The sequence below is a fragment of the Sminthopsis crassicaudata genome, chromosome 5 (genome assembly GCF_048593235.1).
Source record: "Sminthopsis crassicaudata isolate SCR6 chromosome 5, ASM4859323v1, whole genome shotgun sequence".
NCBI classification, from domain to species: domain Eukaryota; kingdom Metazoa; phylum Chordata; class Mammalia; order Dasyuromorphia; family Dasyuridae; genus Sminthopsis; species Sminthopsis crassicaudata.
In genome coordinates, this window is record NC_133621.1 from 21,585,983 (window position 1) to 21,601,355 (window position 15,373).

Sequence of the window (15,373 nt, forward strand, 5' to 3'; positions counted from 1 at the left end):
ACCAAAATGGTTGGTTAAAAAAGTTTCCACATCTGGGCATTCCAGTGAAAGCACAGGCCCAATCCTATCTTGGACAAAAGGAGTTTGCAGTTAAAATTAGAAGAGACCTTTAAGGTCAACCAATTTAACCTCAACGTTTTACTGATAAGAAAATAAAATCCCGGAGAGGTTATAATTTTTTCTAAATCTTATAGATAGTAAATAACAGGAGCAGTAGTTGAACATAGTTCAAAATTACTCCAAAAGCCAATGACATCCCCCCTGAACCATGCTGCCTCTTACAAATCACTAAGTGATTAAGGGTCCTTCAGAACAGGGATTGGATCTGTGATTTTATTGGTCCAGATACATTTTAGGAGAAGGAACTCTTTCTTTCAGTGTTTGTTAATCGTTTCTTTGTAATATCTAGGTTTAAATGTGTGCCTATAATTGGAAAATACCAGAAAAGAAGGAAAAAAAAGCTCATCATTCATATCTGTTTGTAAGTTATATTTATATAAAGTGGCTTCCATTAGAGTCTCCTTTCTTTTCTTAGAGGAAGGAAAGGATACATATATAATTTACTTAAGAAACATTTTCATTCACCAGGGAAACCCCTTGTCTCTCACATCATGAAAGCTGACTAAAGTGTAAAATCGAATTAAATTTTAAAAAGAACCTTGGAAAATGCAAAGTATTTGCGGGATCTGGGCTCTCAGAAGCCAAGCAACTCATTGTTTTTCATTGTTTCAATCCTCCAAGATGTTGAAGGTGACTTCCCTATGAACTTTCTCCCTCCTAGCCTCCCTCCTTAAAGTCATTATCTGCCAGCTGTCCCAAAATATTTCTTTAATATGACATTTCTTTCTTTCTTTCTCTCTCCCTTCCTTCCTTCCTTTTTTCTTTCTTTCTTCTTCCCTTCTTCCTTTCTTCCCTTCCTTCCCCCACCCCTCTGTTCTTTCCTTCCTTCCTTTTTCTTTCTTTTTCTTTTTTTTAGGTTGAACAATTAATCTCATATTTCTGTGAAAAGGAAGTGGATAACACAAATATGCCAAAAATTTCTCCCCAGGCTGGGGCTGATTTATGTTATGATCTCCAGGCTCACAGGTAAGATATTCTGCTGGCGCCCGCTACAAATGCTCACAGTAGTAGATGAGGGTAAGACTGTCAGCATTTCCATCATAAACTTATATTTTCAAAGGTTTATGACCTGGCTGTAAAATGTCGCCTAGGGGGTGAATCTTACGAAGTTGTTTTAAGTTATAAGAGTGTAAAAGAACAGTTAAAAAAAATGAATAAAAGGATGTTCCTAATTGCGAGTGCTTTTTAGATGCTTCTGGAGGTTTCAAAGGCCTGTAATTGAGCAGCCCATGGGCCTTCCTAGCATAAAGATCAATGATGCTTTGAAGTAGGGCATTTTCAAAATAAAATGAGAACCCCTCTGCTGCTTAGAAGAGGTTACTATGGAAAAGGATGCACTGTTGCTTCCAAATAACACAATAATGAGGATTCTCTCCCACCCATCCACCTTGATTTGGGATTGCGACCCAGGGACCAGAAATGAGAATCACATTGTTGGAAAAGTTTGAAAATGGCCAATTGTAAAAATGATGCATATTGAGCCAGTTAGCAAGAGCTCAGAGCTCTGGACACTCATAAATGAGGCTATGGACAGCAATTGAGCTGACAGTTATGAGTTTGCTGCTCCAGCCAAACTAAGAAATTCTTCGAGCAGAACTGGAGGTATGCTGGCTTTCCAGGAGGAAGAATGATTTGTAAAGATGATAATGTTGAGGGAATGAGCTCACTTCTTCTTGTTCTTCCTCCCAGAATATCTAGCCTGCTGGGGACTACCTGCAGGTGTTTGGACAAGGCATTCCCATTTCTTGGTTCTTTGTTATCTCAGATCTAAAAGGAATTATCTTCCAGGTCCCTTCCAAATCTTAAGCATATAATCTGTATTTGACTCAGTCGTAAAAATCTGAATTAACCAATCACCAAAAAGTTTTTATTAAGCAATACTAGTGCTAAATACCAGGGATACAAAGAAAGATCCGAGAGCCCCTGACTTCATGAAGCTTACATTTTACTAGAGAAGACAATATGTTGAGACATAGTAGCATATGGAATACACACAAAGAATATAGAAAGTAAACTTAAAGAGAAGGTATTAATTATTAAGTATCTACCTATTTTTATTAAACTAGAGTAAGAAACTATGACTTCATAATTTTAACAAGGTTATGGCCTATGTACAAGGAATTATCAACCAATATTATAGTACCGTTCAATCAGAGAAAGGTGGGAAACAAAAGACCCTGCTCCTTAGGAGCATACCATCTTTTAATAAGTGAAAAGCTATAATACTTCTTTTTTTTCCCAATTAAAGCTTTTTATTTTCAAAACATAGGCATGGATAATTTTTCAACATAAACCTTGTGTTCCCCCTCTTTCCCCATCCCCTCTCTTAGATAGCAAGCAATCCAATATATGTTGATCATGGTAGAAATATATGTTCAATCCAATATGTGCATACATATTTATACAATCATCTTGCTGCACAAGAAAAAATCAAATCAGATGGGAAAAAAAAGAGAGAAAGAAAATAAAATGCAAGCAAACAACAACAAAAAGAGTGAAAATGCTATGTGGTGAAGCACACTCAGCAGCCATGGTTCTCTCTTTGGGTGTAGATTGGAATACATCTTTGATATTGATATTTTGTTTTCTTACATTCAAAGCCACACTGATGGCATGAAAAGAAGTCTAAAACCTCATCATCTTTTCCTGATTCTGTCACCCAATATGTTAGCACTTCATGTCAACTGCACATTGGATGAGCATATCATTGATATCTTTATTCCAATCTCTGATAAAAATGCTACGTGACAAAGAGCAGAGAACAGATGCCTAAAGCACTCCAGTGGAGATGCCCTCTTAAGCTGACATTGATCCATTAATGAAGAGTCTTTAAGTCCAATCCTTAAACCTGTTTTAAATCCACCTAATTATATTACAAGACACATTATTCTATCTTGTACACAACAGTAACACCAAAGCTTTGCTGAAATCAAAGTATATACTAAGTGTATGATGTTCCTATGATTAGTTGGGTTTTTGCTTTTCATGTTGAAAGATAAAAAAATAAATATAATAAAACAAAATAAACAAAAAGTAAATGCTTCTGGAGTAACTGAGTGATTAATGGCTATAGCAAAAAATGAAACAAGATTTATCAGATATGATCTTTCATTTGATGTATTAGGGTTCAATCTTTCTGATCACAGCTCCCCAAACTCTCTTCCTCCTTCATTCCAAAGACAAATAATATTTTTAAAATATATGTTTTCTAATCACTTTGATTCTTGGTCATGTTTTTAGGCCAGAGATTTGATGTAAAACTCCTTGACTTCCAGTGTATAGATAACCCTCTTTTCTCTTTAGAAAAGCAGTTCAATATTTGCCATTTGACAATACTGTGGCTTCTCTGCCATTTTTGACCACCTCATTTCAGCAATCACTACCAGTAGATCAGCAATCACACTCATAATTTAGTTCTGTAGATGAAAAGCAGCATGGAATAATGGGTCAAATCATTCATTTGGAGTTGGGAAGACCCAAGTTTAAAATCCTGCCTTTTATACCTATGAGCTGCATAACCCTGAATGAGTCAATCAACCTCTCTGAATTTTCGCTGGCTTATCAGTAAAATGAAGAGGTTAGGGCAGATGAATCCTCTAGCTCTAAAACTATTATAACTGTGTAGAATAAGGGAGTAATAATAATGATGATTAATAATATTTATTTAGCACATTAGACATTAGTATTTTGTAAAGTATTTTACAAATATTTCATTTTATTCTTTGAGCAACCCTAGGAAATCAGAGCTTTTGTTCATTTAATTGATGAGGAAACTGAGGCAAGAGAGAAAAATTTCTTCCTTAGACTCACACAGCTATGTGTCTAAAACAAGATTTGACCTTGTTTCTCTAACTTTAGATCCAATGCTTTCTCCCCTGGGGACTTGGCTGCTAAAGGATTCCTGGGTAAAGAACAGTGTAGCATTAAAACAATGAAATGTAAAGTCAAGGCAAGTAAAGTAAAGTAGGGCAAGTGAGGATAGAGCAGGAAAATAGAGAGCCTAGGGGAGTTCTTAACCTGAGATCTGTGAACATAGTTTTTTTTTTTTTTTTTTTTTTAAACAATAGATATTTTATATAAATTGTTTTCTTTGTAATTCTGAGTATTTTATTTTATGCATTTAAAATATTATTCTGAAAAGGAGTTCAATGGCTTCATCACACTCCTGCCCAAAGGGGCCTATGGGCAAAAAAAAAAAAAAAGAATTAAGTGTCCTTGGACTAGGGATTGTGATAATGATGAAGAATGAGTTTAGGAGGAATGATGAAGATGAATGATGGAAAGACCACAAGATGACTTTCAGAGAAGCAATTTCACCTTTTAAGATGATGGCAGTGACATATAATTATTAATGACTGAGACATCTTTTTTCAGTTGTTTCCAAGTCTTCATGACCCATATTGGGGATTTTCTTGACAGAGATTCTGGCCTGGTTTGCCATTTCCTTCTCCAGCTTATTTTTACAGATGAGGAAACTGAGGCAAACAGGGTTAAGTGACTTGCTCAGGGTCACACAGCTAGTAAGTGTCTGAGGTCAGATTTTAATTCAGGAAAATAAATCTTCCTGACTCCAGATTGTGCTACCCAACAGCCAAAGAAACATCAAAGGCACGCTTAAGTCATTGGGTAAAATATAGGACTTGAAGAAGCTGGAATTTTGGGAGAAAACATAGATATTTCTTTAGGAAGTGCCAAGTATGGGGCCTGGAGGTGATGTAAAGAGGAAGGCTGATAAAGAACTAATGAGAAATAAGTGAAAATAACCTGGGGGCTGATAGAAGGGCCTAGGCTGGGCGATAGAGCTAGATGGAATAAATCTCATGGGAAGACTTTGCAGAATATTGGCTGCAACAGAAAGATGGCGTGGAGGGGCATACCAACTTATCCTCCCAGCTTAGAGATATGAGGAGAATCTCTCCTCCTGAGGATGTGGTCTGGGATGGAGTGTATGCTGGAGGGATCCAGATTTCTGGAGGACAAAAAGAAGAAAACAACAGGAAAAGAAGGATTCCAGGATGAGGGTTTAATAGGGCACAACAGAACATAGGCAGAGGAGCATAAAACCATTGAGATGGATAGGGATGAATCCAGGGAAAGTCATGAGGGGAAAAAAAAAGTCTTTTTTTTTTCCCTTTGAAATATCTGACTGAATCATAAGTATCAGAAAAACAGGAGGATCAGGTTTTCTAGCTGGAGACCCAGGAAAATGCGAACTGATCATCGCCCAAACCCTAAAATCACTCTCTTACCTTTTCTTCCCAGCTCCATTTCTTTCCCTCTTTTCAGCCTTTCCTATTTTTATCTTCATGAAAGCACAGCAGGGGCAATCATTTTAACCGCATTCCTGGCTGCGGCCCCCTTTTGTAAACATTTTCTCAAAGTTAAAATGAAAAGTAACCCTCCTTCCCCATCAATGACACAAATGCTATCAGCGTTTCCTCTGCTCTGCCTAAAACATCAAAAACCAAATAGCCTTGGCCTCTCAAATGCAAATATTCCCCTGACCTTCTTGGAAGGCTCTGGAATCCTTGGGGCTTCCCAACAATTTAGGTTTTTCTAGATAGACCTCCTTCTCGCTCGCCTTCCTCCTGGGAAATTTACCTTCCTTTCTTTGGAAATCTACGTGAAAGCCTTTGAGGACTTTATTCACCATGTGGGTTATTTTACTGTTGGATACTGGGCATTTATTATCTATGTCACAGCCTGGCAGGATCTAAGCTTGCTGAAACAAAGGCAGGCAGAGACAATGGGAGGAGGGGTAAATAGCATAAATATCTAAGATTTTGCCCACACGTGCACACCATCCAAACACAAGCTAGTCAATGGAATAGATATATGTTCATGGTGCCATTCATCGGATCAAAGACAGAAACACCCACACGAGAGGCTGAAAGCCCCTTTCAACTCTGCAGATGTCAGAGCTCTGAGTCTCTGAGATGGGGAACGGAATGAACACTAAAGGGAACAAAGAAGGAAAGAACTGAATAATTGGAGCAAGAATTTCACCTGGCAAATCCGACACCTCTGCTGACTCCATTGGCGTCTCTTAATATTCTGGTGGAAATGACATGGCCGAAGGGTTTCAGCATGTTCTCCAATTCCTGCTCGTCCATGGAAATGGGCAAATTGGAGATGTATAGGTTTGTGGGGTCTTGTTCTTGTTGCTAAAACAAAACAAAACAAAAGAACAGAAACAATTATATTACACATTTCAGTGTCTACTTAGGGGGAACTTAAGGATAAAATAACACTCCCAGGGCTCCTGAAATGCAAGTCAATTAAACTCAACATGTATTTTTTTTTATTAAATGGCATTATGTTAAGTTCTAGTGATACCACAACAAAAATGAAATAGTTCCTGCCTTTATAGGGCTTACATTCTCCTGGGGGGTACAAATTCAAAAGAGTCACAAAATAAATACAAAAGGATTGTTGAAGGGTGAGGCATCTAGTTTGCCCCTCAGATTAAGTCAGGAATTCTGAATCCTGTCTCTACCATTCAACTGAAACTATTTTCCTCTTAAATCACCACTGTTATCCTTTTTGGGGACAATACCATTAGCCCAGCCTTCATTCTAAAATAATCCAAAAGACCTAGGAGTGGATATTCCCTCTAAAGAAAGATTACCCACCCATATTTCATCTGTGGGACTCTTATCTGTAAGTTTACCCAAAGTATGCTTATGTGTCAATATACATATATCTCAGCATACTGGGAAGCCCTCCATGCTTTCTCTGGATGATATATAAACATCAAACAAATAGCCAGGTCATCCACCATCAGTCCCTCCATCCTTTTTTCATGACCAAATCATTTTGGTTTTAAACTCTTGCTTTTTGTGATGACAACTTTCTCTACTTTTCCTGCACAATTTCCCCATTTATAATGAGTTATGGCTTACAATGTGACAAACTGAACTCCACTAACTGGCCATTCCTGATCAAAAACATTACTTTCTCTTTTGGTCTTCCTCAACAGCATTCTCTTCCATTTCTCCCTTTCCCTCCTTTGAGTTCAAAGTTTTACATTAGAAAAAATTGTTGGTATAAAATTAGAAGGCATGGGTCAGTAGTAGAAGTCCGCCATGATAGCTTTGTGACCATGGTAAATCATTTCATCTCCTTGAGCCTCTCAGTTTCCTCATGTATAAAATTAGTATGTGACATAGGATATCCTTGAAGGGACTTCTAGTTCCAGATCCAGGACCCTTGACTGACTTGTTCAAGCTTATGCCATCCCCTAAATAGAAATTTCCTTCAAGGTTCAGGCATAATTCAAGTCCTGGTTCACAACGAAGTTAACACCATGGAACTTCACAGTAATGAAAAGTCAATAAGTAAGGATTGAAAGTTTAAATAATAGAACTAATTTGAACCTTTAAAACAATGACAATAGCTACTGAGGAAGTGAGTTATGAAAAGATTTGCCACTGAGACAGAAGAGACTTCATTTTGATAAAAGAACATAGAGAGAAATAGTCTTTCTAAAACAGACGATATTTTTCCCCAGGATGCAGTATGTAGAACAAAGAAAAAAAGGTAAAAATCACTTAAGTCTAAATCTATATAAATCTCAAGTTTCAGTCTGTATTTTTTATTCATTACTTCTTATCCATTTTCTTATCCATTATACTGTTGCTGTTGTTTTATCAGAATGGGTCAGAAAATGGTATCTAGTTTGTCATATTATAAGCAATAACTTATTAAAGATTGGAAAATTATTGATGGGAATGGGAGGGAAAATCATCATTAAAGAGAAGTAAGAGTTCAAACCAAAATGGTTTAGTCATGGGAAAAGGATGAGGGACAGCTGATGGATGATGTAATTATTTCTTTGGTATTCTTATATCATCCAGAGGAAGCATAAAGGGCTTCCTAGTATGTTTCATTATATCCATGTAACAGCAAATTAAATAAGGCAGGTATTATGATTCCCACTTGACAGACTGGCAAACTGAGGAATGGACAAGTTACTTGCCTGACATCACCAGCTCATTAGTTCTTAGAATAGACAAGGACTCAGATTTGCTCTTTTTGTTAGAGTGTATTGCTAGAATTCTATCATTGTCCCCTAAAGAACAAAGCCTAGCCTTCCAATTTCCAGAATTCCTAATAATCTCTGCATGAAAGAATATAATTTAATAAATAATAAATGCTATAGCCTCTTTTTCTTAAAACATCTTTTTATAAGGGCTAGGGAAGGAGAGAGAAAGGGATGCAGGGGAAACATGAGTGATAAAAAACAAAAAAAATAAAAATATTAAAATAAATGTGCTTAAAAATAAAAGTAAGTGCCATTATTATGTTCTCTAGAGAGTCCAGAGTTTTAAGGAAATGATCTTTCATTCATGATAACTTCATCTATGAATCAAAGTCCCTGAAAGCATGGAAAAGCTCTTCCGCATTGATAAGAGTGGCCATTTCACAGTGGTATTTGTCACGAAATCCTGCTATTCAAAAGGCAGACTTGGTCCTGGAATTCAAATTATGCATGTTGATATAACTATGGAATACTGCATTTTAAATACACCCCCCCAAAAGAGAGATACATAAGTTACCTTTATCCTTTAATAAAAGTTAAAGTATATTTGTTAGCTATACAATAAAGTGACCCAAGAGTCTGTTTTAATCTATGAAACCTAAATATATGTATGTGTACATATATAATTATCATAACTGTACTTACACATATATATATGTATAATTTTGTATATATATATATATATATATACATGTATAATTATATACTTTTTTCCCTGAGGCTATTGGGGCTAAGTGACTTGCCCAGGGTCACACAGCTAAGAAGTGTTAAGTGTCTGAGATCACATTTGAACTCAGAGCCTCCTGAATTCAGGGCTCATGCTCTATTCACTGTGCTACCTAGCTGCCCCAGTATATTTATATATACATACACACACACACACACACACACACACACACACACACACACACACACACACATATATATGTGTGTGTGTGTGTATACACATATATATGATATATATATATATATATACACACATATAATTATTCAATAGAAAAGTCTGAGTTCAAATCCTATGCTTGTTATAGACTCCCCATGTGGCCATAGGTAATAACTTTCCTAGGCCTTACTTAGTTCACTTGTAAATGAAGGAATTTTAGTAAATGCTTCATGAAACAGCTTCTGGCTCTGGATCTCTAATACTGAATGCAATTCTATGATATTTTGTGAGTATATTGCCTCTCCTATTAGAATATAAGTATATGAAAAATTGGAATATTTTTTTTCCACTTTCTGTCTTTGTATCACTAGAACCTAGGACAGTGCCTGGGATATTCAATAAATACTTATTCCTTGATGATGTATCACCTAGTAGAAAATAACCTCCTAGAGGGAAGGGACTTTTTCAATTTTGTCTTTGTATACCCAACATCTGACAAAGAATCTTGCACAATGTGGATTTTTAATAAATGCTTATTGGATTGGGTGGGCATTATACTCAAAAGCTTCTATATTGCTTTCTTCAAAATAAGCTCAAATTTTATTTTTTCCCTTTTATAACCATTCTCTTCTAATTTTCTGAAATTTTCTTGTTATACCCAAATCTCAGTCAGTTGACAATCTGTCCAATTTTTCTTGAGGGGGTTGGTGCTGTTTGCCACCATTGCTCTTGGATTTAAATTTTTGTACAATTTTGAATTCTTAAAGTGGTAAGGGAATTTAGATAACTTCCCTTACAAGCCTCTGAAATAAAGACATAAAGACTAGAAGAATTCTTTTATAATGGCCATGGCCAAGCTTATACATGAAAATGACTTTTCTAGGGGTGGATCTAGAACTGGAGCATAGGCCCCAAGCTCCATTTAAGAATCTTTACCATTTTATTGTTCTCTGTTTCACTTGAAGTCCTATATTCTAGGTCAAATGGAAGTCTAGAGAGAGACAAGAAAAATTTATAGATTTTGCCTGTCTCGTGACACTTAATTCTTTTTCTAGAATGAAAGAGAAATCATGAAAGACCTTGCATATAATAGTAAATCTCAATTTTAATGAATATTCTACAGAACATCAAAATATACCATTGAACTGGTGAAATTCAGGCTCATGAGAGTTTCACTATGTATTTAGGGAATTTTTCCCCATTCAAAATGGGACCAGGTCAATGGATGACCCATTCTCTCTATTTTGTCACTTTTGGGTCCAGTTTCTTCTTACTGCTGGTTTGATCCAATTTACAACTCGGGAAACAAAAAAGTTTTTAAAATTCTGAGCCTTGTTGTAGATGAAAATGAAGGCTATTTCAAACATTTCAAGAAATATTTAAAATAACAAATGAAAAGTATCATATATATATATAAGCTATTAACATTATACTTCCTATAAATATTAAAGATAAATGGACTATATTTACAATATTTATATATTAAATAATACATTATATGACTAAAGTTTACAAAGCATTTTGCATACATTTTCATCAGATCAAAAGATCATATATATATATATATATATATATATATATACATATTTATTTTATTTTATTATTATTTTTAAGGGCAATTGGGTTTTAAGTGACTTGCCCAGGGTCACACAGCTAGGCAGTGAACTTATCAGATTTGAACTCAGGTCCTCCTGACTTCAGGGCTGATACACTATCCACTGCACCACCTAGCTGCCCCTATATATTTATTTTAAAGAAAAGTTTTTTCTTCTTGAGTTTTTTATTTTTATTCATTAACATGCACAACCATCTCTCCCTCATTCTTTCCTCCTCCCCTACCTCTATTTTATAGCCTCCCTCTCATCTTTCTCTTTCCTTCTCTTTCTATATATAACATCTATAATCATGCCCTGGCTTTTTACTTATTTTAAAGAGCTTTGAGACATTTCCTGCTGAATAGAAAAATAAAATCTTAAGGAAGGCTTAGGTACTTCATCTATTTGAAATTGGAAACAATATAGATGAAATATTTTATAGATGTGTATAATTGCTGTTGGATGAAATAAGCTAGGGCTAAGCTAGATGGCCTGATCCTGGAAAGAGGTTTCCACTGTACTCAATATTTCAAGAGCAGAAAATTAGTTGAAAGCACTTATATCTGAAAGGCAAAATAATTAACATCTGAGACACTAAGTTATTAGGGCTGAATAGTCTTAGATTCAAAAGGGGAATATGAGAGAATGGAGGAAGGATTCTTCATGATTAACCTATTGACCGAAGCAAATACAAGCAGCCCTTTGATCCTTCAAGATTCCTAGCAAAGAAAGAAAAACATTTTTTTTTTGTGTTCCACTCATTTTTCCAGTAAAAACAAAACCCACACATTCTTGTCTGAAAGTGCCCAACAAGGTTCTGTTTTCTGTTTAGGTTCTCTTTAGTTGTTGGAACAAATCTGCATTTTGGATTCTGACCATTTTGGATTCTTAATGATTGATCTACATCTGTGCAAAGCACAACCAGAGACCTCTAGAGCCTCCTTTTAAAAGATCATCTACTCATTTACTCATAGAATCACATTTCAAGTGTGGGAAAGGACCTATCTCATCTATTGTTTCTTAACCTAAGACCCAGATCCCCCAGATTTTAAAGGGTTCTTGAACTTGGCTGGAAAATAAATACATCTTTATTTCCATTAACTTTTAAGTTAAATTTTGTGTTTCCTTCCATTATGTATTTTTTAAAAATATATATTTTGAGAAAGTGTTTCTGGGCTTCCACAGACTGCCAAAGAAGTCCATGACATGAGTAAGGTTAAGAGCCACTGATTTAATGTCCTTAGTTTAGCAATGCTGAGTTGAACTGCTTATCCAAGGTCACACAAGTGGTAAGTAGCAGAATCCGCTGTTTTCATGTATAACCTAGGCCATGGTCCTTATAAGAGAATTCTTCTGTTCTCTACTTCTTCATCTTAGAGGATTATAAATGGAGTTATCTAAATTCTCTTACTGCTCTAAAAATCTAAAATTGTATGAACCTAGATTATGTGATTCCAAGATCAGTGTTCCATGTGTCCCATCATGTTTCCTGAATGCTTTCTGGGAAAGGAAAAATGAACAGTGGAGAGAAAAATCTAGTTATTTTTTCAATAGAATGGTTAATTTTGATTGCCAGAAAAATCAAACCAAAGCAAAGCCTTTATCTTTTTTTCCTTGAAAGAAGCAAAGATACAGACAGGTATTTTGGCTCTTAAGAAGGTGCTCAGTGCCTTTGTTTCTTAATATCTCTTTTGGTATATTCCAGTTGGTAGCTACTGAATTTCAACTAATGTCCAGAAAAGAGTTTGTTTTTCTGATTGTTCTTATTGATCATCCTTTGTTCTCAAAGATGACTATGATTTCAGGGAGATGATGTTATGACATGCAAAAGTAGTAACAATTCATTAGAAAATACAATTGATGATTTTTAAAATGCATCTTTGGGAAGCAGAGGCAGATTGGTGTGGCCTGGAGGCTTTAGAGTTAGGAAGATCTGGTTTGGACAAATATTAACTATATAACTCTAAACAAGACACTTATCCCATTGACTCCAGAAAGGAAAATTCTAAAGGAAAGGAAAGTTGTCCACCTGTATCAGCTGAAGGTGGGAATTGGCATTCTAGAGCTCCCTGTATTGATGAAATAGAACCGTAGATTGAAAACTAGGAAGGACCTTTAATATCAATGGAACAATGCCACCCTCCTTCATTTTGCAAGTGAGAAAACTGAAGCCCAAAGTGGGATAAAAAATAACTTGCCCAAAATCAGAGAACTGAATTGGGATGCACACAAAAATCTGCTCACTCTTTCCACTGTACCACCCTGTCTCTTTGACTTTGATCTCATCTGGGGGGTGGGGCAGAGATAATGACCACTTTGTATAAAGCAAAAACAAATGCTCAATTATGTCCTCCAAACCAAGGTTATGAATGTTTATACTCAGGAAAAGAGATCAGTTGATGTCCCCTAAGGTCTATGATCCAACCTCCCAAGGTCAAGTAAATGCTGACTCCCTGAGATTTCTTCCTAAAAAACAGAGAAAATCAGCAAATTAAGGGGTGCTTCTATTAGCTTCTGGGAAATGGTCTGTGTTTTGCCTAATGCATCACTAATCTGCGCTACTTTTTTCTCTTTGATGTCGCCATACAACGGGATCATGGGTATCATCTTCCCAATTCCCCTTCCTATTGTAGAAGGGATGATGCTTTGATCTATCTAGAGTAAACCTGTGGTGATGGGATCAAGACAACTTGACTACCTCTTCCAACAGGTACACACAAGCTGAACAGTATGTGAGAAGATGCAAACTGCAAAGTGAATTAGAATGGAAGCTTCTTGAGGTCAAGCATTTGTTGTTTGTCCCCCTCTTGTTTTATGTTCCTAGAGGCAATCATGATGCTTTGCTTATAAGTAAACAATTGATGAATTTAGACAATTTAGAATAGAGGATTTTACATAGAGATTGATGATAACAATAAATTCATTAAAATGGCTCAAGAAGGAGGCTGCATGCTCGGAGAGATGACATATGATTGGGATAATCAGGTGTGCTCAGGTCTTTTGCTTCCATGGTAAAGGCTGAATAACAGATACTAAACAAAAGCCTCCCATGAGTTGAACTGAAAATGAATGTGTTCCAGATACCCAGATTTTTATTTTCACATGAGATGAGCAGCAAAAAAAAAAAAAAAAAAATGTGACTAAGTAACATACTCAAGTCTGGATGTCTTAATTAATTGGAATTACCTGTTTTCCTTGGACAAGCGGTAAAATTGCATTCCGGGATTGCCTTGGCTTCTCCCTCCATGCTCACTTCATGGACTCGACCTCAGTATCCCCAGTTATCAGCCCTGAAGTGTTGAGTTTTCCTGTGAGAAAATGCTAAATTAACATTTTACAATATTGAGATCTCTATAGTTTCATTGTTATCTATTGTGCTATCACATGTTTTGATAGATCTTCATTCAATGCCCTGAAGGTAACACAATTAGAACAGGGAACAGAACTATAGAGAACTACTCAATATTGTAAAACAAAATCAATGCATTTTCTCATGGACTAGAATTGAGAGTAGTTGTGGGGGACATAAACTCTAACATTCAGCTGCCTGTTGAGATTCTAGCAGAAGCCACTTTGTGATATGGGTCCTGACCAGTGACAACATTTCTCAAGGTAAGTCAAGAAAATTGCTTTTTTTTTTTTTTCCAATGTCATCAAATCTATTGAAATTGTTATGTTGTCAATATGTGACCAGAAGCACCTTAGGAATCATGTATACTATTTGATCCCATTCTCTCCCTTCTTGTTAAACCAAAGGCACAAAATCAACCAAAGCTTCTTAGAACAATATGGGATCAAGAGAGGGTAGCCCATTCAACTGGTGCCATAACCAGAATCCTCTTTACATCTTTGTCTAGTTGGAGACCTCTAATGAGGGAGAACTTACTGTCATTAGAGGCAACCCACTGTATTTTGGGATAATCCATATTGGGGTAATTTTTGAGCTAAACACTTTGGGATAGTTTGAATTCTTAGGAATATTTTCCCAAGATAAAATACAAATCTCTTCATCTGTATTATTTAAATCCATTGTTCATGACTCTGACTTCTGGGATCCAATAGAACAAGTGCCATCTTTCTTGAATAAGTAGACCCTAATATGTTTGTAGAGAGCTGCAAATGGCCCTAAGTTTTCTCTCCTTTGAGCTAAAACAATCTCTAACTTGTCATGCAATCTTTATATGTCAGGGTCCTCTTGGGCGCCATGTACTAGTCATTGCAGATGTGACTTTGATAGTGGGAAATCTCAATTTCCTTAATCTGGACCCCATTATAAAAGTAGTTATTTGGCTGAAATATTACATTATTGAATCAGTGATTTATTCAGTCATTTCAGTAGTGCCTGACTCTTCATAACCCCATTTGGGGTTTTTTTAAAGCAAAAATACTGGAAGGATTTGCCATTTTTTTTTCCTGCTCATTTTACAAAAGAGGCAAATAAGGTTCAGTGACTTGTTCAGAGTCAAACAGCTAGTAAGTGTCTGAGCCTGGGCTTGAAATCAGAAATATCAGCCATCCTGACTTCAAGCCTGGTGCTCTGTGTACTGTGTGTCCCCCTAGCTGCCTTCATATTGGTTTTTATCTCCTTTGAAATCCTCAGATCTTTTTTCATGTGACAAACATTAGACAGGACAGGCGAGTATAACTAGAAATGGCCATCACCCTACTCTATATTTGTATAGTTAAGTTTTGAATTCAAGACAAATGAGAGATGTCTTGATAAAGCTACAAACT

The 15,373-nt window shown here is 36.1% G+C and overlaps 1 protein-coding gene across 2 annotated transcripts in view; it reads right to left on the reverse strand.

The window, feature by feature from the left end:
• RBMS3 (RNA binding motif single stranded interacting protein 3) overlaps positions 1 to 15,373 on the reverse strand; it is a 1,412,069-nt gene that overhangs the window by 285,504 nt on the left and 1,111,192 nt on the right. For both annotated transcript variants that reach the window (XR_012482314.1, XM_074267882.1), the window contains exon 9: positions 6,127 to 6,284. Coding sequence is in view for 1 of the 2 variants with exons in the window: in XM_074267882.1 (XP_074123983.1) it covers positions 6,127 to 6,284 (158 nt within the window). In the remaining variant the exon portion in view is untranslated. The remainder of the gene's footprint in view (positions 1 to 6,126; positions 6,285 to 15,373) is intronic.